Source organism: Bacillus rossius, chromosome 15, assembly GCF_032445375.1.
Source record: "Bacillus rossius redtenbacheri isolate Brsri chromosome 15, Brsri_v3, whole genome shotgun sequence".
NCBI classification, from domain to species: Eukaryota; Metazoa; Arthropoda; class Insecta; order Phasmatodea; family Bacillidae; genus Bacillus; species Bacillus rossius.
Genome location: NC_086342.1, coordinates 3564362 through 3591871, shown reverse-complemented (window position 1 = coordinate 3591871; position 27510 = coordinate 3564362). Strand labels below are relative to the sequence as shown.

Here is a 27510-nt window from a genome sequence, read left to right as displayed (position 1 = left end):
TTTTCCCCCCAAATTACTGTAACTGGCGAATTCACACGACTTTCCCCGACTGTCCGCAAGTTGTGACAGCACCCCGTGTCCAGGTGTCGTCCTGCCACCTCCCTCCCTCCCCCCTCCCCCCTCCAACTGGCCGTCCACACTGCGGACAGTCGGGGAAAGTCGTGTGGATTCGCCTGTTACAGTAATTTGGGGGGAAAAATTTCATGCTCCAGTCTGTCATCACCGAGACCGAGAAAGCATTTCTTAATTTTTATTTTTTAGATGGTGTTTTGGGGGTGCTGTCACAACTTAGAAACACACAAGATAGAATCTTCTAAGTTATGCCTGTTCTAAGTTGTGTGTTTCTATATTATGACGTTTCTAAGTTGTGTGGTTCTGCGTTGCGTGTGTCTAAGTTATGACGTTTCTAAGTTATGACGTTTCTAAGTTATGACGTTTCTAAGTTATGGCGTTTCTAAGTTATGGCGTTTCTAAGTTATGGCGTTTCTAAGTTATGGCGTTTCTAAGTTATGGCGTTTCTAAGTTATGGCGTTTCTAAGTTATGGCGTTTCTAAGTTATGGCGTTTCTAAGTTATGGCGTTTCTAAGTTATGGCGTTTCTAAGTTATGGCGTTTCTAAGTTATGGCGTTTCTAAGTTATGGCGTTTCTAAGTTATGGCGTTTCCAAGTTATGGCGTTTCCAAGTTATGGCGTTTCCAAGTTATGGCGTTTCCAAGTTATGGCGTTTCCAAGTTATGGCGTTTCCAAGTTATGGCGTTTCCAAGTTATGGCGTTTCCAAGTTATGGCGTTTCCAAGTTATGGCGTTTCCAAGTTGCGCGTTTCCAAGTTGCGCGTTTCCAAGTTGCGCGTTTCCAAGTTGCGCGTTTCCAAGTTGCGCGTTTCTAAGTTGTGCGTTTCTAAGTTGTGCGTTTCTACGTTGTGTGTTTCTAAGTTATGTGTGGTTCCCCCTGGACACCTGACAAGCTGCAGGGAGACTCGCATTGCGCTGACTGCTGCCTCGGCCGGATCCTGGTCAACACTCACTGTGCCCGCGTCTATATATACACCGTACCGTCCCACGCTTAGATCGCAGTGCACGTCTGCTGCCAGATCTCTAGCGCTTTGCAGAGCAGTTCACGAGATGCGCTTCTTTGCAATTTCAAGTGCACGACAAACATTTTTATTTTAAAAAATCGCATAGTAATGTACAGTGTTTTATACGATCAACGCTTATGAATATGTTGTACCTAAATAACCCCTTATTTTAATTCAAAACAAGGAATAATTCACATTGCTACGAATTCCTACGAAAATTGTAATAACATGATAAAATAAATTAATGCTATCACATCCCTTTAATTTCAAATACTTAGGATGTTTGGCAACAGCGCGCTCGGAAACAAGGGCAGCTCGTATGAAAGTCGACGTGTGTTAGAAAGAGAAAGTAACACTGCAATCTAAGAGTGGTACGCTCTGTAGCTCTATGCTGTGACACGCTCAGATTACAGTACAGAGTACATGGTGACCACTGTTGCCAGGCTTGTTAAACATTACAAATTTTATTTTCATACCATCTTTAATCATTTATTATATTTTTCCTGTTTGTTTCACAGGACAAACTATCAGTAGCAGTCCGCAACTATTATTAACAAGGCATTCCATAAAAGCATGTGCTACAATCAAAATGAACCAAAACATTTTCAATGATATAAAAATTGTTCAAAAAAGGTTCAAAACAAAATGGCGTCTTTCAAGTACCTGTCGTTAGAAATAAATAATGAAATTATCAGAAGTTGCTCTTGATAAAATAAAACAGGAATGTGTATTTCCTAAACTTCTCATTCAAAATTTTTACTTTACAAAATTCAATTGGTGTACATTAGGCAACAGAGCACACCGATATAATGACAGTGCAAATGGCAGTAATTGTGCATTGGAAGCAGAGACCAAAGGCCCTCTTGAATGCAAACACCACAACTTCAGCTGAGCGGGCCGTGAAGAGGAACCTAGAGGCCCCGGGGGGGGGGGGGGGGGGGGAGAGGAAATCATTTGCCCCCTTCCCACTGCTTGATAATCAATCAAATAATAAATAAATTCCCTTGTAAAGCTAACCTCTTAACTAAATTCCTTTTTTTTTTAAATGATAAATCAATAAGTACGTATATGATTATATCATAACTGTAGAATAAAAATTAAACACTTAAGCTGTAGATAAAATTCTAGTGTAGGTACTTATAGGCTTCTGCAAAAAAGAAAAAAATATATAATAATACTGTAGAGTCATTTACCAAGAGACATGTGACTCAAGTTAACGTAAATGTTTCTTGAAAGAAATGCGAGCGAGCCCTGCATGCTCGCCAGTGTAAGCATCTAATTCACGTGTTTTCATGGTATTCATGTTGCAAATACACTTGTAATATTAAACTCGAAAACAAAATTTAACGTAGAATACTTTAAAATAAATAAACTGATAAATAAAACAGTCACAAATAAAACAGTCACTTTTACAATACCAACATTTCTGGATGCGAATCACGTATGTAATTTCTGCACCCACTGCTAGAATTCACTAACCTGAATAGTAAACGTTGCTTGCCAACATAAAACGCAGATAGTAATTAGCAGCTAAAACAGGGAATTTAAACTATTAGAAACTGCTCCGATAAAACACCGCCTTTGGACCTGATTTTCGACAAGGATTTAATAAAATGCTGCCCATGTTGTTAAAATAAAATAGTACTTAAAGTTTCCGCACACGTTAGACGTTATACTCTATGGAATTACTAAAATATTAACCTGAAACGTTTTTTAAAACACACATTATAACACTAAGTATATGTCTGTATATTTGTTTTTTCTTAAACGACTGAACTCAGTCTATAAATACTTCATACAAACAAACTTTAAATTATTAAACTGATTCATCAATTATTATATTACGTTATTAAAAATACACGTGGTCTACTCAGCTCATACCAAGAAGAATTTATTTCTGGAAGGTCATTAGAGCCAAATTGGCCACGGCCAGCCAAGGGTGAACTGCGAATCAGGATTCGAACCGGTGTTCCACGGAATGCGAGTCAACGACGACATTCTACCACAATGAGACTTAAAATTGATTGTTCCGTTACGTAGTAATGGGTTTCATGACTACACTGTGTCGACTTAGATAGAAATGGAATTTCACCAGTTCCTTGAATCACCGCTGCTAACAATAACTGGCTGTTATCAACAGACGGGGATCGCAAAACAAACCACCGTCTCGCCGCACGTTCAGCACACAACGCTTGTGTTGGGTTTCAGAAATGTAGCGTCGCATTATATTAGTGAACCACTGTCGTCAGGGACGCAACAACTAAATTTCCAAAGGGGGGGGCCATATACCTTTTTATAAAGAATCATCGATCCCCCCTATTGAAGCGGGGGGTCCGGGGGTCCTCCCCCGAGAAAATTTGTATTTCACGGTGGAAAATGGTGCTATTTAAGCAGATTTATTATCTAAAAATTGATTACACAGTACTTTCTTTGCCCCAGTTTACCCCCACTTCAAGGTTTCAGAAGGTGGGGGGGGGGGGGTAAAATACCCTTCCCCCCCCCCCCCTGTTGTTGCGCCCCTGACTGTCGTGTTTCTGCAACATCCCAGAAATGCGCGAAGCAATGTCGTGCCGAATAGGCGCGAGTGGCAACATCCCAGAAATGGCCCCTGGTTTTGCGAGGGTCCAGCTTCCACGCGTACGGACGATACGTCGACGAGCGTGGACGCAAAAAAAAAAAAAACATACGCCGGGAGTACTTGCCTTGAGCCACGTCGAGCCGACAATCTGCTGGCACTGCATCAGGGCCGCTATCACTACACGTTTATATAATCCGGCCTGTGGCGTCACCCCTCCAGCTTCGAGGCATGGGAAGAAGAAAAAAAACTGCGCGCGGGAAGAGACGGCGTCTGTGTTGTTCCGTGAAGTCCGCGCACTCGCACACCCACTTGCACTCGATGCCGAGGTCTCCAGGCGAGTGGGCCCGGCACACAGGTTCTGCCCTTGGCCAGGTTGCGGTCCCAGACTTCCCCCTCCACCGCCGCCGCTTCCCCTCCTTAACGACCACTGCAACACTTCCCCTCGTTTCCATCCTGCCAGACGGCGCAGGACATTGTTGCCAATCGAGCTGCCGACGACGGGCGTAGTTCTCATTGTTGAGATTATCAACTCTCCTATCAGTTATTAATATTACATTATAAATGTGCAATTAAACGTTTCCTGTGCCATATTACTAAGATCCTTTTTTTTTTTTTAATTTAAATAATCGCTTTTGTTTTAACTGGGTGTGAAAATGTCTGCATGATGAGTGAACTTATTTTTCACGTGTAACATCTTTCAGTACGTATGGCATTTTTCGGGATCGATTTCGTGAATGCGACGGAAGTCAGGGAACGGAAATGTGAAACAACCGCGTTGGTGCCATCTGTGGCCGATGGCGCGAACCAAAGTTCACAAAGACAAAGGGAATTTTTTTTACATAATTAACTGTTTAAAGAATCTGAACAAGGTTGGCAGTATTTTAATAAAATTCCTTATCGAAAATCAGGTCCAAAGACGAGGTTTAGTATTTTTATAAGTTTTTTTTTTCTCTTTTATCGAAGCCGTTTCATTATGTTGTTTAAAATTTCTGTCTGCTAATCAAATGATTCAATAGTCGACGAAGATGCTCCGGCAACGAATTCTAGCGGCGGGTGCGGAAACTACGAGTGATTCGCGTCCGGAAATTGAGTTGAAAACACAATTTACGTATATTGATTACGCTCGGCATTATTTCAAAGAAGTCTATGTTGAAATTTATATGTTAAATTTCGTACTATAAGTGTATTTGCAACACGAGAACTCATAAAATTGCTCGTCACTGAATTTAGATGTTACACATCTTTTGAAATACTCGCATATATATTTTAGCATACCGTCTCCTGGGAATTCCGTTCTTCATTGCGATTGCTCATGTACCACTGGTAAACAAAAACTAGCTGAAACTTGATTGTTGGCAGATCGCCAGTCAATGACACAGGCAGGTCTACACGATGCCACTCAGTGGTGTGCGGACGCCAGACGGCGGCTCTTGGGGCGGGTGTAGCCAGGATGCGGCCACTTACAGCTCGTACCCGCGATATCCCGTCTGCGCGCGCAACCTGCCGCAACGGCGGCCAATCACACCAGCCGCCATTAGGGATGCCTTCCCATTGGTCCGGTCCAAGGGCGTGGTGTTCAGCCAAAAACTGAATAGCTGTAATCTGATAAGATTTCCTTCAGGCAGTATTTCGTTTCTTTTAAACCAACCTGTTAATAGACATTTCAGAAATAGAAATGGGATATATATATATATATATATATATATATATATATATATATATACACACATACATATATTATATATACACATAAATACACACACACAAACTTTGTATGTGCCAATGGTCCGAATATCTCTAATTGTATTATTTACCCTGGCCAACTAAAACAACATTGTTAGTTCCCGCCCCCCCCCCCCCCAAAAAAAAAATTAAAATCTCAATGTTAGGTTCAAAATAACAAAATAATTATTTTTTTTATAATTGTTTACTGGAGACAAGAGACTACAGTTACAGTTGTCGATACATTGACTTTTTCTCGGGGGTTAATTAAAAAAATTGAACTTTCTTTTTTGATTGGGGGTATTTAAAAAAAGAAATAAAGAACCTAGGGGAAACCACAAGACTAATAGTCTAACCACGCATGTATACAACCTTATTTTGTACCAAGAGAAAGTTTCATTGTCACAAGTGCAATGATTTTGATATAAAATAAATTAAAATGTAAACCCATTGTACTGCAACATGTTATTTGTTTTGACAGATTAATTATTATTCTTTATTACGATTTATTTATTTTGTTTGCTCTATGTCTAATATGTTATTTATTTTCAGAAACGGTAATTTATTTATATGTGTATCTATGAGAAAGTGACTATGGATTTTTCTGGACTATTTGAATTATGTATTGTTGGAACCCCTCTAAGGACTAAATTAACTTTAAGACGGTAAACGGTAAAGTTAACGCCGTTATTTTGTAAGATAAATTATTATTTTAATAATTTTTTTATTTAAATTTTACGTGAAATTTTGTAATCCGCGCTATTGTTGCGTGCGGATTTCACGTTTTATTAAGTATTTAAAGTAACTGATTTTGGTTTTCGGCCAATCACGGCCCGCCATTTGAAAGTTAAGTTAACTGGCTTAATTTAAGAACCTAGTAGGAAGAGAGAGTTCTATAATGGCCAGCTAAGAAAGATGAAGCTTTGTGACGTCGACGGCAATAAATCCTACAATTTAGCTAATGAGCGGTAGGCATCCCGAACCGAGGATGATTAATTATGTATTCTAGGGAGTCTAGGACATAATTTAGGATTTATCTAAAAAGATAAATGACCTAGGAATGTAAAACGTGAGTAATTAAAAGTGCCAAAAATTTGTTTCCTCCACTTATGCACATCGTCACGTAACTCCCGTTTTCCGTCACATCGCCGCCAAAAACAAATGTAAACATTGATATTTTGCAGTAATTTGACATAATCTACGATATAAACGATATTTTGATACGAATTTAACTGTTTTACACACTATTACATCAACTCAGAGGTCCTACAGATTGAGAGACTCAGCTCTACCGACGATATTTCGAACCTTACTAGCCAAGGAAAATTAATTAAGATCCCTAAAAACGAATAATATATTAAAACTGTGTATTTTCGACAAACCCAAATAAAGACGTTTGTTTATGTATTAAATGTGCGCATCATAACTCCTGATGATTGGAATCCATGTGTGATCTGTGATGCCAAGTACCAGTTAGGAATTTGAATATAGTAACTAAATAAATATTATTAATAAGAATAAATTTTGAACCCATTTTTCGTTTCAATAAATAATCATAAATTTTATTTATGAGTGTTGTGTTATGTCATTTCTAATTTCATTTGTCCTAGTGTGTATCTATGTGTATTTGTACCTTATTAAATTAATACTTAACTGTGGCTTAGAGAACTTCAACACATACCACCGAGAGCCACATCATTTTTTTTTTTTTTTTCCCCTCACCGTTGAACACAGCCCAACGTGTTAAGTATTTTTGTCTCCATAGAGGTGGGGCCATTTGCTTGTAAACACAGTAAGAAGTTTCCCCACACCATGATATCGCCAATACGCAGTCTGCTAGAGAAATGCATCTCAAAAATACATACGTAATGCTTGCCAAAATGAGACAACTGGACCATGACACATACACAAATCATCACGGAATTATTGAATTTACAAAATTTGTGTCTGCGATATAGGGGAGAGCTCAACGATTCGGAGATAATTGCAACATATTTTCACTTTCGATAAGTGCAGGTTATTGCTGTTTAAGCAGTACACGTGTGTGTTACCCGACGGCTCGTACAACTGAGCCACAGATGAATTGGTACAAAATCGTTTGATACCTATCACATATCGGTGCGATGTCTGTAACTCTCAAAATAAATTGATGAAAAACAGTTTCGAGTTTTTCAGGCTTCTTTGCACAAATATTCCCGGAAAAAGACACGCGGGTAAGTGCTGCCAAGGCGGTAACTGCGGCAGGATTCTCAACTACGTCGCCACTCGCGACGAACCTTCAGCGCTCGACGCATCTCCAGGAACGATTAATCGACCTGCAGGCGTCTTCCGACAAGAGCTCCGACAAGTTAAGCAGTATTTTAAAGATGTTTGGTATATTTATGATTTAACTTTGCCTTTGTACATAGTTATAAACTTACTATTTTTTTATATATTTATTAGGCCCTACGGTTTTAATAATACAGTAAAAACATAAAATATCGTACAATATTTTTTTAATACTTTTTTTAAACTTTCTATTTAAATACATATTTGTTTATTTACTAACACTTACATTATAAATCAAAGTTTACATTGAAGCATTTATTATCGTAAATTGATAGTGTTCTGGTTTAGGAACAAGCATTAAGAAATGAAAATAACAAAATTGTTCATTAAATAATATTTCTGTAGTTGTTGTATCTGTTTGTTTCTGCTCCATTCCGTTTTGGTCGCTGCAAATATGGGGGGGACTTACTAACCCGACTTGTGTTGGCCCATTGTGGATGTGCCTACCTTCTATGTAACCCTCTTAAGTTGTGCTTGCCTGCTCTTGGTGCTAACAGAGGGGAGTATCACATACTTGCAGCAACTACATTTATCCTTGCTTGTAAATGTCGTGCCCTTCGCCAAAGCCCTCGGCAGTTGGTGAGCTTGTGACAATAAAAAATACAGAGGGGACCCAACGACATTATGTGCTCCAGAGTCATTGATTTCATGCTACTTTCCAGAACTCATCACCGCTACTTCCCCTGCGCCCTTGACCTGTGTTGATGACCTCATGTCGATGAAACGTCCAGCCAGGAGATAAGTCATCGGTGTCTTAAATTGATAGCAGTCTGACAGAATCACTAAGTGTAAAATATTCTGCTATTAACTCGTTTTATTATGCAAAGAAATGTACGAATGTCTGACAGGATGTTGACCCTGGTCATCGCCTGAGTGCATTATTTATTTTGTTGCGAATGTGTATGTTAGTTGTTAAATGTCTCACTTTTGATTACAGTTTTTTCTATGAAAAATTGACTAGTTCCATTACCTGGTGGTTTCTAACACACGCAAAAAAATTAGATAGTAAAATTGTTCTGGGCCCCAAACAATTTACAGAAAGTTTAAGTCGTTTTTGTCGTAGCTCCTGCTGGAATATGGCATCAATATGGTGTGTATGTCCAATTATATGATACTGTATTTAAGATCTAAACCTAAAAATACTTTTTTTTTGTTTGTTTTATAAAGTGTTCAATTCTTCAAGAAGAAACAGAAAGATTATTGGATTTTTCTCACTTATATAAATCTTAAAGCTCGGCCTAACCCGCCATGTTGTCCGGCACTGTGGCTATTTCATTAATGGTGCTGGGACCCAGGCATCAACTAATACCAAAGGTAGTATGACATCACATTAATCATGAAACATTTTTTTGATATTATAAATTTATGAATCTAAATAATTATGTATAACTTCCATGGATGTTTTAATTTATGTCGATTACTCATATATGTAAAATAATCTATTCATTATTCAAAATCGTACTACACATTGATTTCAAAAGTAATAATTCCTGCAATTGGAAATAATTCTTTGCAGACATTCCATCGCTTTGCAGTATAAAGAACTTATGATAACTATAGTTGAGTGGCAACGCTGTAGGAAGTACTTTCTTCAGGTATAAAACTTTGTGAGTACCATATCGAACTATCCCGAAGCTCTCCGAAGTTAACTAATCTCTGGTGAAAAAAACACCTTATTGCAACCAATCTATCATATTATTTACGATAACATTACCTATCCCATGATGCCTGGAAAACAATAGAGAACTATTATTTATTTCACTTAACGAACCTGATCTAATATAACCTTTTATTTCTGTAAACTTCGGAAATCGGCTCTGTTCGGGGTTTTGTTGTGAATTTCATTTCTGTGAACATGAGGCTATCCAATTTTATTCAAGTCGACCAAAAAAGCGGGAAATTTAAGTTTTAAAATATTTCCATGACAACATAGACTAAACGAAACTTGGCAAACAAATTTATCTATTCTTTGGATCAGAAAAAAAAACTTGTAGGTGGATTTATTATTTTTAAAAAAGAAGTGAGTGGTGTTTTGATACGTCTATATTAGTTCTTTATTACATTTAGTTCACGGACATGGCACCACACCATTCGTGCGGAGCGAAATTAAACCGGCAGTCTGAAATTGAAAAATGTGACACGCATAAGGCCAAGCGAAAAGCGAACATGAGCACTGAAGGTGGGAAGGAGGTGATCCGGCTCATAACGCAGGACCAGATCAGAAAGCTGACTGTGCGCAGGCAAGAGCCAATTGTGCACCCAATCGTGATAGACAAGCAAGACCTGCAGGAACTGAAAAAGCAATCCACAGTAAGTAATGCTTTAAATACCTGGATAGTTAGAATTACATATCTAACTTAGTTACTGGGGGAAACAACCATTTTTTTTTTAATTTTAAAATTAATTTCTTGTGCACTAAAGTAACTAGTTTGTTTTCACGCATGAAAACCATCAACAATCCTAGACATTTCCATTCTGAGGTAATGAGAGAACAATATCCTACATTTTAGATAGGCTACCTTGTTCGAAACTGATTCGCAATGTATGTTACTCAAACTAATATACTATTTTCTTCTGTAGCTTATTTTCAGAACCAGCTAACTAGCATTATATAAAAATGTTGTTACAGCTTTCTCAGTTTTTCTGGTGGCTTAATAATAATGCTTGAATGCTTATTGCAGGTGATTACAGTAAAGGATCGCTTGGAACAGTTGGAGAAAGAAGAGGCGGAGAAGAACCGCATGATGCGGGAAAGCGATGCTCGGAAAGAGGAACTGAGACGACACATCAAACTGAGAGAAACAGGAACAAAGCTGGCTGAGGTGACGACTTTGAACGCCGTGACATTTAGACGAGCTCCTGCAGTGGCTAACAAATAACTTTTGACATCAGATAAAAAAAGGCAACATTTTACTATTTAGTTAACACACACTTCTCTGAATCCTTTTTAAGGCTACATTTTTGAAAAATTCTTCCCAGTGGACACATTGCAAAGATTTTAGAAATTCAATAAAAGTGACAATTACAATATTTTGGTGTTTAAATAGGCGATCATGAAAATAATTTGTTACTGAGAAGTTTAGTGGCTTAAGACAAAATTACAGACCAAAGTTAGGTAAATGTGGAGTGTCTCGGCTTGTTGGAGATGTAGCAAGTAGTAACTAAAGTGAAAGGTTGACTAGGTAAGTTCAGCTACATTAATAGCGAGTAATGTAAACATTTCTTGAATTATTAATGCAGCTGATCTTATTCAACCAACCTTTCTCTTGGTTATTGTTTGTACTTATGAGCGAGACTGCACATGTTTTTATAGTGCTAGGGGCTCGTTCCAAATCACACCCATGCATGAGGGACACAATGATAATGATGGGGGATGGGGCCTGTCCTGCTAGGTGGACCTGGAGGCCAAGAAGCGGGCGGAGCACCTGCTCCAGCGCGCCTTCGAGTTGCGGCAGGAGCAAGAGGACGAGGTGAAGGACGCGAACCGCGTCATCCTCGGCACCAAGTGTCACGCCATCCGAGACGCCCAGATAGCGGAGAAGAAGCTCATCAGGTGAGCGGGTGGCATTCCATCCCGGTCCGCGGTTCCTGCCCCGACACGACTTGGGGTGTCTGCGGCTCGCGGGAATCTCGGAATGCACGGTGGCGATGCCGGAGGTCTTGAAACATTGAATTTCCAGCAGTTTTTTTCTGCCCACTTGCATTTCTTTGACCCCTCGCTCCAGCTTACTGTCATACATCTGAGGTGTTTATTATCAAAACCAGCTCAAGCCATTTTTATAAATTTTACAGTAGAGAAAAAAAATTTCACACTCTGCCCAATTAATTTTTTAAAAAAATATTTATTTTCGTTTGAACCACCTTTGATGTATGGTTACAAATATTTTGTCTTTTTTTAAATTAGCAGTACAGGTTAATTATTTAAAAATAAAGGTAATTAGAATCGAGCTGGTTTTGAAAAGAGTACAGTAAAAATCTCCAGAAAAACTAATTAGTACCGGTACACTACTGGTAGGTAATGAAAAAAAAATTAAACACTTCTCTGAATCAGAATTATCATTATAAACTTCTTCCTAAGAAATTCTGTTTCTTTCTCGGAATTGCTATCTATTTTTGTAATTCAGCAGCACTCAAATACTTATTATAAAAATGTTATAGTAGAGAAAAGAAAGCAGTCGACGAGGAAGTTACAGAAAGCAACAGCCGTAAACAGAAGGAACACTCAGTAACCTTCCCCTGGGTTGACGTGGGTAGCTGGTGGCGTGCATGGATTGAGCTGGGTTTTTGAAATAAAACTGGTTCTTGACACCGGTTCTTGAAAAGATCGAGCTGGAGTTTTTTAGCATGATATATAGTCCAAAATTAATTTTTTTTTGGAAAATTCATGGATTGAGCTGGTTTTGGTAATAAAACGCCTCTAAATACTTAATAGTCCAGTCATTTGGTGCTTAAAAAGGAGTTTTCTGGAAGGTTTTTAAAATTGGTTTGCCTATAGATGCTCGCATATTGGCGATAAAACTCATTTCCACACCACCATAAAGTAGACTAAGTGGTGCTTTTTTTTTTTTTTTTTTTTGTGGTATCACTAGTAGGCCTGATCCACATAATGCACTAAATACAATTTTCAGTGCAACCTCCTTCACTTCGTTATTCTTGACGGATCAGGTTTCACATGTTTGTTTGTTTTGTTTTAGGCTTTCTTAAATAAAATAAAAATTGGTTTGCCTAAAATAATATAAATCTAATTTTTTAAGGATTTTCATAATTACCAAAATTCAATTAATTTATGAATGATTCACTTAAAATAAAAATTCTCACGAAAACGTCTACATACAAACGATAAATCATAACTATACACCATGTGATTTCAAGCTAGTGTTGAAATATAAATTGGCCTTTAATTTTTTTTTATAAATAAATGCTTTTTAAATCTATGTAACATTTTATAGATAATAACTTATTTAGTTACGTGACATACTTATTAAGAATCATGAGAGAATTTAAGAAATTGTAGAAGTAAAATACATATTTCAGTACACGCGGAGAGAAACCTTGCCTTCCTTTGCACATGTATGGTGTGTGCTAATCTTCAGAATGACTGAGGCAATTAAAAAAACTGATCACGATATGTGAATGGTGTCTGGTTAGGATAAGCATTTAAGAACACATTTTGTGCAGGTGAGTCTTTCTGATTCTGTGTTGTTGTTTTTTTTTAAACTGTATTTTTTATAGGGTTCAAAATGGCTCAAAACAGTGTGTTTTCGGAACGGTAATTAGGTGTGAAATTCCCGGTTAGGGATTCTATGAAAGCACCTGTTGTATTTCACCTCACCAATACATTAATACACAATTAATTACCTGAATACATTACTGCACTATTGCCATTATTCCTTCAACTCATTGTCCATATTCCCGCCAGTTCACCTTCACAACAACAACAACAATACACAGCTTGCCAATACAGACCTGCCAACCTACTGACAATATTTACACACAAAGAGTACACAACAGCACCAAAGGGGAATTGCGAAACACCTTCATCTTTATTCTCCACCGTACGATATTGTTCTGATGGCTCACATCTCACAGTTGCTCTACGCACGAAGGAAAGAGCCTTGCGCCTAGGGGTGACGCCGTGCCAGACACGCCAGTGAGCGTACGGGACGAGGGGCGGAGTGTGGCGTGCCAGACACACCAGTGAGCGTACGGGACGAGGGGCGGAGTGCGGCGTGCACAGGGACGAGCTGGAGCGCGAGGAGCGCCGCCTGGACGACATGATGGAGCAGGAGCGGCAGCGCGCGCTCCGGGAGCAGCGCGGCCGCGGGGAGAGCGACGAGCAGCGCAGGAAGCTGTACGTGCAGAACATCCTCGAGCAGATCAACGAGCACGAGCTGGAGCGGCTGCAGCAGGCCGACCGCATCCGCGAGGTGACTTGCCGCTACCGTCCAACCAACACTTAGCGTCAATCCAACACTTATTGTCCATCCAACACATACCATCATACCAGCACTTACCTTACAACCAACACATACCGTCATACCGGCACTTACTGTCCATACAACACATACCATCCACCCAACACTTACTGTCCACACAACACTTACCGTCTATCCAACACATACCGTCCAACCAATACATACCGTCTAACAAACACTTGCTGTCCAACCAACACGTACCGTCCAACTAACACTTACCATCCATCCAACACATACCGTCATACCAGCACTTACCGTCCATCCAACACGTACCGTACAACCAACACTTACCGTCCAACCAACACTTACCATCTATCCAACACATACCATCCATCCAACACATACCGTCCAACCAATACATACCGTCCAACCAACACATACCGTCCATCCAACACTTACCATCCATCCAACATTTACTGTCCAACCAACACTTACCGTCCAACCAACACCTACCATTCACCCAACATTTACCATCCGTCCAACATTTACCATCCATCCAACACTTACCATCCATCCAACATGTACTGTCCAACATGTACTGTCCAACCAACACTTACCGTCCACCCAACACTTACCGTCCACCCAACATTTACCGTCCATTCAACACGTACCGTCCAACCAACATATACTGTCCATACAACACATATACCTCCAACCAACACTTACCGTCCATCCAACACTACTGTCCATTGGACTATTAGGCTAGGCACACACAGAATCAGACAAGATGTGATGCGGCGTGACACAACACGATACTTTGCGACAGCTTAAAATTGTATTTTCGTAACATTATTATTTCTTCCCACATCTTTGAAAACCAATTGTTGTGTTTTTCCTTCAAAGATGAAACTAGAAATCAGTATCTGCGTTCTGAAATCAGTGTTTTGATAACACCTACACCATTTATGTTCTGGGAACCTGTCACACATACAGCTAACTTTAAATTCTTAAACATTTACAAAATCTGAATATTATTTTGCAATTGCAGTAGGTGGGAGCTGTTATTCTATTGATCACAAGCCAAAATTACAGATAATCGGTTGATACTAAAAAGTAAACATACAAGATAAAAAATTAGTCAGCCAAATTTATTTTAATCTTCAATAATTGTCTTTCACTGTTTTTAAGGTTGGCCACCCCTGCTCTAGATGGGCTCAACAGTATTGCATGAATGCACAGAGCTTCCTTCGCTAGCAACAGGAGCAACAACTTTTCGATACTTTCCTGCTTGTGTCACCAGTTATCTCTCTTTCAGTGCACAGATTTTTTTTCTACTATTCTTCCTCCTTTAAACGTATATATATATATATATATATATATATATATATATATATATATATATATATTTTTTTTCTTCTGGTTTGACGTTTGACCCATTGACCATTTGGAAGAAAAAAAATTATTGTAATGGAACATTTGTATGCTAGAGTACTTTTATTTTGCTACAATGATTTAATGTCACCATAAATTTAATGCCCAGACAGAGATATCTTACTGTAATATTTCCTCGCAAATATAATTTACTAATTTTTTAAAGTGAAGTAAAAATTTTGCATACATGCGACAGGGGAGGGGGAAATGACATTGCTTTTGCAATTCCATTATGCAAATGTGAAATAGTGAATTTAGCTGGTTGTAAAGCAGACTGCAGGTTCCAGACTACGAGCGTTTGTGCTCCTGCACCAGTGCTGGTGTTTGTGAAGCGTGCGGCAGATGCTCACACTGATAGCTGCGACGCGGTGTTGCAGGAAGCATGGCTGGCGAACAAGGCGCAGGGCCTCATGATGCAGCAGGAGTTGGAGGAGCAGGCGCGGAAGGCTGAGCAGCAGCGCAAGGTGCGGGAGGAGTTGCGGCAGATAAACGAGCAGCTGCAACACTTCCGCCAGCTGGAGGAGGAAGAGGAGCGGATCGAGGAGCTCAAGGTGCCAACCTTCCCGTCTTAAACTCCCCTTCCTCCACAGATACACTTCGCACCAACACGAGGCAAAATGCTGGATGAAAAAAATAATTAATTAATTAGGGCTGTAAATGTCATCACTGTGGGGGTTGAGATATCGGAGGGGTGTTCAGATGAAATGAAGCATCAACGGAACGAATGGGGGCAGCACAAGTACCTTAGGAAACCCAGTGCTAATGACGACATCTGAAACCTTTAGTACTTGTGAAAAAATCCACTCAGAATTGCACAACGATCTTTTTGGTGGGAGGTGAGTGACGTGACCAATCCACCACCGTGGTGCTACAAAGCTAGCAAGGAAACAAACTACAGCGTTGTGGACGTCTGCTCCCCTCTGTTCCTAGGCAACCCTTGGCCTGAGCAGATTGTGCCACTGGTTTATTGTGTCCCGACTGTAGAATAGAAGAGGAGCAAGTGATGCTGGCTCTGAGTGTGTGTGTGTGTGTGTGGGGGGGGGGGGGGGATGTAGACTGAGAGGTGACATTTATATGGAACACTCGATTACACCAATCCCAGCGGATCTGGTCCTGCAAGTGGGCAGAGTAGTTCCCTCTAGGTGCTCCTGTCCCTACCGATAGCGTTCTGCCGCCGCTAGCCTGACCACAGCACCGGAGTCTGGTGGATAGGACAGCCCCCCAGTGGAAAGGGGAATGTGGAGGCCTCCCCTCAGAAAAAAAAATTAAATAAAAAATCAGAACAACCACCAATAACTTTAAATTTCAATGGTTTTATAAAATTTGTTGAGTATGTTACAATTATAACAAATAAATAATTGGTAGAGACAAGAATTTATGAATTTGTACGAAAGCTAATTTCATCATTATAATTATTGGATTTGGTCTTTATTATCATTGAAAATTAAAACACAGATGATAATATGTAATAAGTATGTATCAAGCCTAATTACATTGACCAATTGCTTCAAAACATTTTGGTAGGATACTTAAAATATTTATATATAAATATACTACATATACTGATGAGAGTAATTTAAACAAAAATAAACTGGATTAAAATGTGCAATACCAAAAAATTCAGTATGCAATGTTAAAAGCCCAAAATCATTTTACTTATATACATTTCCTTGTTATGTTTCTCTGCAGGGCTTTACCCATGTCTGTATGTTATCAGCTATATACTGCTGTTATTTACTTTAAAAAAAAAAATAATTATGTTTTACTCGGTACATAATATTTTAGGTTTTCAAATAAAAACAATACTAAAGATTTATGGAACAATTTTTATTTTATTTTAATGGCTTTAATAAGACGATTTGAGGTGAATTTAGTTGCATTACGGTGTAATGAGGTGTTTCTGACTTCCAGATCGGTGACTGGCGGTGTGTTGACTTAATTTCGCTGTTATTTAGTTTTATTTCTGATAATTAGAACAATAAGTATGGTTTTTTAACGTTATCAAAATTTCACTAAGCGACGTTCACATTACAATGCATATAGGTACAGAATCAAAAGAAACCATTTGCGATGAACTAAAAAGATTTTAATAGAAACTAGCTGCAGTACCCGGCGTTGCCCGGGCTAAACACATGGAGCTTTATTGTCTGCGAGTTAGAGCAAACTGGATAGCGCTATGTGACAGCGTGTTGGACATAGAGAAATGACACACAATTACTCTTAGTATGTCTATGACCTATGATTTTTTTTTGTTTACCCATGGGCGATCGGTTATTTATTATTTATTATTAATTATAAATTGTTAAGACCATTAATCGAAATAAAAACTATCTTATCTCTCAAGTTGGAAAAAAATTACACATAGTAAATGCCAATTTTCATCGGAAATCTGTTGACTTGGCTGAAGAGTTCGCCGGAAACAAACATCAGGACACTGGATTCATATATGTTAAGACTAGAGACCCGTGAATTTCGCGGATTCATTTCGTGTTATGCTAAAAATTCAAATAATTACACCTTAGCGCGGCTTCTGCCATTGGTTCACTGTTAATCTGGAGGACTGAGGGCCGATTGGAGATCCTCGCTCGTGGAAGTGTCGAATCACAGGTTACCCGGTCGAGACGACTCACAAGTCAGCGGCCAATGGACAGTTGGCATTTTAGCCCGAGTGTGCGGAGGATATTGGAGTCTATCCCGGAGGTCATTGAATGCGCGAAATTCACGGGTCTCTAATTAAGACTAATCCAGCCGGCGGGAATGCCCGAGTCGGAGACGGACGGACGGCCGGCGGGTGAGGGGAGACGCGGGCGTGCCGGGCGCAGGTGCAGCAGTACATGCGGCAGAAGGCGGAGCGCGAGGCGGCGCGCGAGGAGGAGCTCAAGCTGCAGCGGCTGGCGCGCGAGCGGGAGATCGGGCGGCTGCGCATGCTGCAGCAGAGGCAGCAGGACCTGCAGGCAGAGATGGACAACGTCAACGCGCAGCGAATCCAGGACGAGGTGACTCGTCTCGGGGACAGTGACGTAGCCAGGATTTATGTACGGGGGGGGGGGGGGGGGGGGTTTAAGAAGCATGGTCCCCCACCCCTCCCTCCCCCTATTAAAGCGCGGGGGCGTCCGCCCCCCCCCCCCCCCCCCCCCGGAAAAAAATTTGGATTTTAAGGTGTAAAAATAGTGCTATTTTTAGCAGTTTTCGGATACCTACTTAACCTTAAATATTGTAATGGTAAAAATATTATTAATTTTTTTAATAAAAAAAATTGTTTCAGTGATGAAGTAAGAAATTAATCAAAGATATTTTTATCGATCCAAGTGCCTTGTTTACATCCCACTCAAAAATCAAAAATCATGCTCGAAGGTCGACAATACAAAAAAAAAAAAAAAGAATAAAATTGGGTTGGGTTTCGGCAGAACTGGCCTATTCCTGGAAACAATTTAGCTTTAGCTTGAAGAGTTACATGACACCATGTCGTCGTCTCAATTCTATACACACACAGCGATCCTTACACTTTTGGAAGCCCAGTCTACAACTGCTTATAATTACCGCGCTGGTTAAATACAGTAGGTGCAAGATATTTGAAAACTTGGGACCCGTCACGGCGTCACAACCTCATAGCTTCTGCTCGCGACAGGGGTTGGGGAAGGGAAGGAGAATCGGTAGGGCTCGCTTACTCTTTCCCTCCAGTGCAGTGGCCGGTGATAGCAGTGAGACACCCAGGCTTTTAGCTAACCTGCTTTCAGTTAAGAAAGAATAATTGGGGCTAAGGAGGGGGGGGGGGGGGTAAGTACATCCTCCCCCCCCCCCCCCCCCCCCCCGGCTCTGCCCCTGCTCTGGGACCACGCTTCTTGCGACGGCGGAGCCAGAGGTCTTAGTTAAATTAAATTAGTACATTTGCATTTGAAATATTTAATATGTTTTATGTATGGTTCTAAAACGTCCCATTATCTATAGCACTTAGCACTGCAGTAAAATATTACTTTAATAAGTTTTGTAGACCATGATAAGGAAATTTAAAATCTTAAAATGATTAAGGTTTCAGGGAGGGAGCGATGCCACTACGGTTCCCCCTCTGGACCTGTCAGTGGTTGGGGAAACGATTTTCATGGGCTCTCACCCTCAACAACAACTGGCGAGAAATGGGCAGCCAGTTGCACGGAACTGACAGTACTGCTCCCCACACCACCTCACCCCCTTCCCGGAGCCACAGTGCCAGACGGGCCATCGCGGCCGTGGTCTGAACCGAGTAGGCGACTCCTTCCCCGCAGCGTGACGGGACACCGGCCAAGCCGGTCGAATCAAGGCCAGTTGAAATTGGTCAGGGAAATCTGGGAAACCTATTCCTTAGTTGGTGAAGTGAAAGAAATGTCAGTCAAGTTTGAATTGGTGAGTATAATCAAAGGAAACCATTTAAAAACCTCGAAAAGTCAAACCAAGATTTTGCGGTTTTATGTCTTGACATGTTTGATTTTTTTAAAAATATCTGCCATTAATACAAAAAATTACTCATACATAATAAATGGTGTTTACTACTATTCCTATGTAACTTTCTGGTGCTAACATATTTAAATACTACTTTTTGTTACTGTCTTGTCATTTTCAATGCTATTAATTTGAATAAAAAATTCAATAAGCAATGTTAAAAACTTAAAAACCCAAAATCATTGTACTTTTCCTTGTGGTGTTTCTATGTAGATCTTAAAGTCATGTCTGCAGGAAATCAGCTATACACTGGTTTTATTTACTTCACTTTGAAAAGACCATAATAGAAACTAAATAATTTTTTTATTTAAGACATAATATTTAAGGTTTTTAAATAGAATTATTAAATTAATTTTAATAAAATTAATTCTATATTTTAATTTAAAAAATTGAGGTAATTGAGGTTAAATTTGCTGCATTATGTTTTATGCTTTGCATTTTGGTGTTATGCAATGCATTGACTTAAAATTTTGCTGTCATTTGTTTTATTAATATTCACTATATACAGTAAGCTTGCTTCTTACAAACGGAACCAATGACATTTTTTAAAATTCATGCTTGTATTAGAGGAATGTTTGTGGATTTTGTGACCACATTCAGAGGGTTTTCAATTAGAGGAATGTTTGTGGATTTTGTGACCACATTCAGAGGGTTTTCAATTAAGGACTGGGAAGTCTATCTTTATCCAGGATTTTATTCAAGAATGCATTTTTGAACTTCACTTCAGTGTACCGTACAGTATTTGGACTGTGACTACTATTGCAAGTACGAAGTACCTTTACTGCGCTACTGTGTAGAAGAATACTGGTGATGCTAGTTTTTTTTTATAGAGGTTCTAGCAGAACCCAGCAGATGTCCTGCCAGTGTTTATTTATTTACCTCTATATATATAAAATTGATGGTATATTTGTAATCTAGAATCTACATGGCATTGGAAATGTTATTCGATTTTAAACTCACTCACCAAATACTAATCATAGTCAAACACCTATTTGTTGTCACAGCTGATTAAGGACAGTAAAAATCTCATCCTACAAATTTTCATGGCGATCGGTGGTAGAATGGTGTAGAAATTGCTACGCTGCAGCATCATCTAGTAGCAAGTTATGGCAAAATGGATGGCTTAAAAACCTTCTCCGTGGAAAAAAACTCTTTGATGTGCCAACTACTTTCACGGTTGATTGGTCAAACCTTGTTGGAGTTTATCAAAGTCAGGTATCCAAACAAACATATATACCGTATCTGCTCGCGTAAAGGCCCCGCCCGCGTATACGCCCCCCCCCCTACCCTTTCCTTGTTTAGTAAACATTTTTGAGAAAAAAATTAAAAATTTTTTTTCTGGGTTTATCTGAGTGCAGGGCAGCTTGGCATGCATCAAACAGCAAGCCATGTATTCTGAGCGACGGGAGGTGATTTTGTAAGCGGCAGTTGATACAGAGACTGGTATTACCTGGAAAAAAAGAAAAAAATCTATTTTTTCCTCCGAATTCGCGTATAGGCTCCCTCCCCTTTTTTGGAGTTGAAAATTTGGAGAAAAAAAAGGGGGGCTTTACGCGAGTAAATACGGTATATGTGTGTGTGTGTGTATACATATAAAGCTGCATACGCCCGCACTTGGGCCCGGGAATGAAGATCCCCAGAGTGCGGTGGCAGACTGTGGTCAGGTCTGGAAGGGTGTTGGCGTGACGGGCGGGCGGCGGGGCCAGGTGGAGCGCGAGTGGCGCCGCAAGGAGAAGCAGGCGGTGCAGAAGCGGCGCCGGCAGGAGGAGGAGATGAAGGCCTCGCGCGAGGCGCAGATACGGGACCGGCGCCACATGCAGGCGCTGGAGAACGCGGCGCTCCGCAAGGAGCACGAGTCCGTGCTGAAGGTGCAGCGCGAGGAGCTGGGCCGCTTCCGCGCGGAGGAGGAGGCCAGGCGCAAGGTGGGTCCTCGCGGCCGTGCTAGGCTCGCAGCAGAGCGCGTGAGTACGTTTGCCAACACGTAATGCTCATATTTACCAGTGCAAGGCTCACAGCAGCCTCACCTCGTCTCCAGCAGCGCGTGTGAGTACGTTCATGAGCACCGAGTCGTTACTCCAAGTGGTTCGAAGCCAGGGGCGCAACAAGGGGGGGGAGAGGGTATTTTGCCCCCTTCCCCCCTCTGAAACCTTGAAGTGGGGGCAAACAGGGGCAAAAAAAGTGCTGTGTAATTAATTTTTAGATGATAATACTGCTTTAATAGCACCATTTTCCACCTTGAAATACAAATTTTCTGGGAGGACCCCTGGACCCCCCCCTTCCTCCCGCTTCAATAGGGGGGTAACGATGATTCTTTATAAAAAGGTATATTGCCTCCCCTTTGGAAATGTAGTTGTTGCGCCCCTGTTCGTAGCCGTGTATATAATATTGAATGTGCCGTCGCCTGCCTGTGTATGACCGCGCAACTTAAAATCCTTTAAAATGAATGGTTTGATAGCCAAATATTCCTCCATAAATTCAGCTAAAATTACTGGTTGGGTTAGTCTCACTCTTTGGCATAGTACTTCATATTTTCTCTAACGTAATAGTTTGTGTGGGATGACGGCTGATTGCCACAAATGAGTCTGTCCAAAAAAAAAAAAAAACGCATCTGTTCATGGATGGACCAGCGATTGCGAACTCCACTCATTGAGGGCCAGTTATTAATTTTACATATTTACAACAATTTTTTTTTATGTCTTATATACTGTCTGATAAATAAAATTTGCAGAAAGTAGAAAAATAACAAAAATAAGTCTAAAAATTTTTTTTTACAAAAAACTTAAAAATAGATAATTGAGTCATTTTTACTAAAAATTATATATATTTGGGAGACTAGCATGACTTCTAAACACTGGCAGGTGACATCTTTGATAGGTATTAGGCATGTATGCAGATATAGATGGTCAATGCACAGCAGCAGGTTTGTTTGTTGAAAGTTACTAAGTTACAGAACGAACCCACGGGCGAGAGGTGGGCAGTTCCTGGGATATATCTGCGGGACTATAGTTTTGTTTCGGTTATAGAAGACTTACGAATCACATCTGTTTAAGACAATGGTCGAAAGTGTACTGAAAATATTCTAAAATGGAACAAGCTCCAAACTTTTACGAATGCAATTTTAGTTTTGTAAATAAAATAAAAAAAATTGTCACTTCTTGAAACAAAACCATTCAAAACAAAAATTAGTGGCCTGAAATTATACACATTAAATCATAGATAAAAAACACATAGTGTTGGAATAACGTACATTTTGTCAAGGAAAATGATATTACTCCATGGCTAGGGACACCTGTATTTCGCGAATACATGTATTTCGTGTTCAAGGTGTCTCGCACAAAAACACTGTAGCTTTTTCTTAAGAGTAACGGCGAATCGTGTGCGTGCAGCAGCACGGTATCCACACATTCCCGTTGGCCCCGCCGTCAAGTGCGGGAAAAAAAACCTCTCGCAGACCACCGGCCAATAACTACAAGAAAAAAAAAAACTACTGTGTTTTGCGATGTACCTAGACACGAAATGTATTCGCGAAATACAGGTGTCCTTATCCATGGCGTAATTAACAGTTAATTTAAATTTCACATACGTAGCTGTTAAAACTTTACACCAAGTGTAGCATGAGACACTTGTACATCTCCTGTGTCGAGCGAACTGGCGAGCTGCGGGGACGCCACGCAGGGCACGGAGCGGTACCGCGCGGACATCCTGAGGCAGATCAGGGAGAAGGAGCGCGGCCGGATCGAGCAGCGGCGGGAGGTGTTCGCGCTGGGGGAGGCCATCAAGGCGGAGGAGCGGGAGCACAAACAACGCACCCAGCAGGTCGTCAGGAGGAAGGTGGACGAGCTCAGGCGAGTACCCTCCGACTGCACACTCGAGGGGAGCAGCGTCCTGCATTCGGGGTTTTCGACATGATCTACATAAATACTAAGAATGCAAATGTTTGTTCATTCAAAAATCTTACTTCTCCGGAAGTTCTTCACCGATTGCTTTTGAAATTTTGGCACAACATTGCTTTCAAATATGCGCATGTTTTTATATACCTATGTCACACAGGTGACAGGTGAAAAGATAAATAAAAATATTGAAAGGTGTGTGTGTGTGTGTATATACACGCGAGCATGTCTTGTGTTTTGTAAAGATAAAGATAGAAAGATGTAGACAGATATATATATATAGACATGTAGAGATGTAGGTAGGGAAATAGATTGAGATATAGATATAAAAAAAAAACATAAGAGGTATATATACCTATATATAGAGATGTTTGTATTGTGTACAGTTGAAAGAGGCATAGCAGTGATTTCTGGGCATTAGCTAGTTTGAAATAAATTCCTAGTGTAACAATATTGAAATGTTTCTAGAAAGTTTTTTCTACTAAACAAGTCTATTTGATGGTTCTTATGAACTCGAAAAGGTATTTTTATATTTCAGACCTACCATGTACAAAAAGCATGAAATCATGTGGTACGTATACAGTTTTGGATTAACCATTTATATGTACCTATTCTTATACTTAATCTCTTATTTTAAGCATTCATAAATTTTCTTACCAATCATAAATAAATAAAAATCAGGTTTTACCTAAACCACAAAAAAATCAGTTTTTCAGGCCTTTGGGAAAATCTAATTTTTATCGATTTATGAATGGTATGCTAAAATAACATGTTTGAAGTATAAGGCTACACATAAATGGTTCATCCTAAACTGTATACCACATGACTTCGGGTTTTCAGTACATGTGAGGGCTGACAGAAAAATGTGCTTTTAGTTCATAAAGAGTACCTACCCTCTTTTATCACACAATCGTCGCACCCATATTTTAGGCCGTCAAAATTGGGATGAAAAAAAGTTCTCGCGTAAACGTCGCATGATGTTTTTGGTCCCGCTATTAGATGCCGAGCGCTTTGTGTAGGTATCTTTTCTGTATAAAACGATGTATTTTAAAGTAGAAATTGTCTGTGTTGCCTCGGTGTACCTTTTATAAACATGTAGCCAGCGCTAGTTGGCATCATTCGTGTTTGGTTATGTTGCTTCACGTATAGAGCGCGTGCACGTAGTCAAATATCAATATCTTGCCGATTGCATGCAGCACACGCTCTGTCAGGTACCGAGTTAACTACATTTGACGGCCAGCATTCTTTCGTGGCAAGCGTGTACTACGACAGTTATGCATTAGTTCACGTCACAGATTTTTTTTATATTCAAAGTTGAAGAAAGGTTTTGTTGCATGAATTATTTGGCGTGCTCTTTTAAACGTCACTTTTTAAATAAACGTACTTTCCATGAATGGATTTTGTTTTCATCAATAACCTTACCTAACAAAAAAATTATTTTCCGCATAATCGACGCACCCCTAATTTTCAAACTTGATTTTAGAATAAAATGTGCGACGATTATGCGAGAAAACATGGTATTAAATAATCACTTTGTTAGTAGAAAGAGCCTTTTAAACAATCAATTTAGTTAAATTATGAATTTATTTAAAATCATGTGCAAAAAAAATAATTAAAAGCAAAATAGTTACTTTTAGGCCTGTTCAGTAATTATATTATTGGAAAAATTAGTTATTTATTTTGTCTCAAATATTATTCTTCAATAGGCCAACACTTTAGTATATTTATTAATGTCAAAGTATCATTAAATGATTTTATTGTTGCGGATGTCAATTGCCTTTTCTCATACACGAGTGTTCTACATTATAAAAATTGTTGCTGCTCTGACATTTATTAACATTCTTATTTTTTGAGTAAGTAAACAACAGTCTGGCATTATGTTAACAGGTTAAATAATCTTTGTAATAATAGAAAACATTTAGGTAGTAAGTATATGATTTTCGAAATCTTGTTAGAATTGCAATATATTTCCTAAATCAATAACATTATTTTGTAACTTACAAATGTCGTTAAAGCCTAGGAATGATATGTCCAAGGACTATTCACAAATAATATTTGATATATTTGGTAAATAAAAATAACAGGCCACCCCCAATTTCACGAAGATGGCAATCTTAAAAGTGCAATCTGTGGAACTGTGATCTTTTGTAATACTGTACTGGACTGCTAGTATCTATTTTGAAACCCCAATACATTGTAATATTGTAATAAATTTGACCAAAAGCAATGCAGACAAATTGCAATAAAATTTTTAGAAATGTATTTAACTAGTGTGATTTATAAAAGTTACCAAATTTGGATTTTTGTATTTATTTCTTAAAATTTATATTCTAGCCTATGCATTTTTTTTTAAAATTGGTACGAAATGTCATTTTCTACCCACACTGCAATGTGATAGTAAATATTTTACAATCCTGTTAATGGTGTGATTTCTGTTCTTGTATTAACTACACTTGATAAACTTTCACAATTTGTTTCAGGATGCATAAAGTTCCTGAAAAATACGTGAAGGAAATTGAGAAGCGGCTGCATCTGGTACCATGAACACCAATATGTATCTTTCTTGAGTTGGCAAGATTCACTTATGTAAGCAATGATTTTTGACTTGATAAACGTTTAGGAGTTCACATTGGGACTACCTGCACTTGGCAAGGAAACAACAAATAAATGAGACACATTTGCTTATAAGTATATTTATTGCACGAGGCAATAAAACATTACATTTATTTGCGCACAAAGCTGCCTCTTTACCTATTCCAAAGGTGCAATTGCCTCTAGTCATTACAAATAATTTCAATGCAATTGCTTTCCCCCCCTTTACATAGATCATAAAAAGTAGATTGTGGGAACTTGGGTTCAATCTATAACTTTTAGTTTTCATTTCTCAAAAAGTAATCCAACAATAGCAACATACAACATGAGTGAGTTGTTCTGAGTGTTTACACTTCTGCCATCCTTTATTCAGATCAGAAATCATAAATTTTCTAATGAACAGTACTGGATAATCAAAATAGTATTAATATAAGGTTGTGATGTCAAAACAACTGTACTCATGACTTTATATAATTAAAATAAAAATTTCACAGAAAAAGTCAGACAAATGCCTTAAAATTGTCTGCATAAATCATCAAAAGAAAACACAAGTTAAATCAGAAGACTGACCTGCATTGTGCCGTGCATGAAAGTTGCATATATATCTGGAAATAATTAGCCATTCCTGGTCATCTCACAGTACATTGCCTTTTAAAACCTTTCGATACCAAATTGTTATTCCAATGGACTTACAATTTACAGCCTTTTGGCTTTGCCTAGCATCCACCTTACATTAAAGAAACATTCAGAGTCCAAACAAAATTAAAAAATAATTGAGAACATGAAACAAAAACCACAGATTGACACCAAGTCATACTAAATACCATAACCACCCAGAGAGATATCAGGACCCGACATGAAAGAAGTACCCCAGTATCATGCACCGGCGAGACAGTGAGATACGGAGGGACCGTCGCGCTAGTTGATGGGCTCCACGGCGACCAGGTCGCGGAGGAAGGGCGGGGGCGGGGCGTCGGCGTGGCACGAGAGTGGCGGGGGGAGGCGGGGGGGCGGCCCCCAGGCCTCGTCCTCGTCTCCCGCATCCAGGCCCAGGCGCAGCGCCGACGCGGAGCTGCCGAACACAAACTGGTCGTGGCTCACCGGCAGCTCCGCCGACATCTGCAGCCTGGAACATTCCCCCCGGGACCACCCCGTGTCTCACACACACACGCACACGAGAGTTCATGGTTTTATTTTAGAGCCGATTTCATTTTTCAAAACAGGAATTTTGGGGTCAGTATCGTTTTTATATCTTGCAAACTCTGTTTATTGACAAAGATAACACCATTTTTAAGAAAGATGACACTTACTTGTTCAATGATGCTACTTCAACAAAACAAGTCATTTCGACTGATACATGATGCATAATAATCTGTAATAACCATGTCTACTACTGGGAACAATACAAATACATCAACAAGTATACGCATGTTCGATAAATGTACCATGTCGTAATGTGAAAATGAGTTACTTATAACTAGTGGTGCACGCATGCACACACACC

The 27510-nt window shown here is 39.5% G+C and overlaps 3 protein-coding genes across 5 annotated transcripts in view; 1 reads left to right on the top strand and 2 right to left on the bottom strand.

Annotated features, from left to right (window-relative positions):
- Positions 1-5084, bottom strand: part of LOC134539237 (hexokinase-1-like) — a 49340-nt gene extending 44256 nt beyond the window's left edge. The window contains exon 1 of one of the 2 annotated variants that reach the window (XM_063381044.1): positions 4928-5084. In XM_063381044.1, coding sequence (XP_063237114.1) covers positions 4928-4966 — 39 coding nt within the window. In that variant the 5' untranslated portion in view covers positions 4967-5084. Of the gene's footprint in view, positions 1-3772; positions 4037-4927 lie in introns of those variants that run through there. The other variant, XM_063381043.1, reaches the window with a different exon arrangement.
- Positions 5085-8876: 3792 nt separating this feature from the next.
- Positions 8877-26096, top strand: LOC134539236 (cilia- and flagella-associated protein 45-like). The gene is made up of 10 exons (XM_063381042.1): positions 8877-9016; positions 9770-10012; positions 10384-10524; positions 11095-11255; positions 13440-13629; positions 15426-15599; positions 17871-18044; positions 21231-21446; positions 23200-23369; positions 25895-26096. The coding sequence occupies exons 1-10, from the start codon at positions 8951-8953 to the stop codon at positions 25956-25958; spliced, it is 1599 nt and encodes a 532-aa protein (XP_063237112.1). The 5' UTR covers positions 8877-8950; the 3' UTR covers positions 25959-26096.
- Positions 26092-27510, bottom strand: part of LOC134539239 (antizyme inhibitor 2-like) — a 31062-nt gene continuing 29643 nt past the window's right edge. For both annotated transcript variants that reach the window (XM_063381046.1, XM_063381047.1), the window contains exon 10: positions 26092-27132. In XM_063381046.1, the coding sequence (XP_063237116.1) occupies positions 26925-27132 (208 nt within the window). In that variant the 3' untranslated portion in view covers positions 26092-26924. The remainder of the gene's footprint in view (positions 27133-27510) is intronic.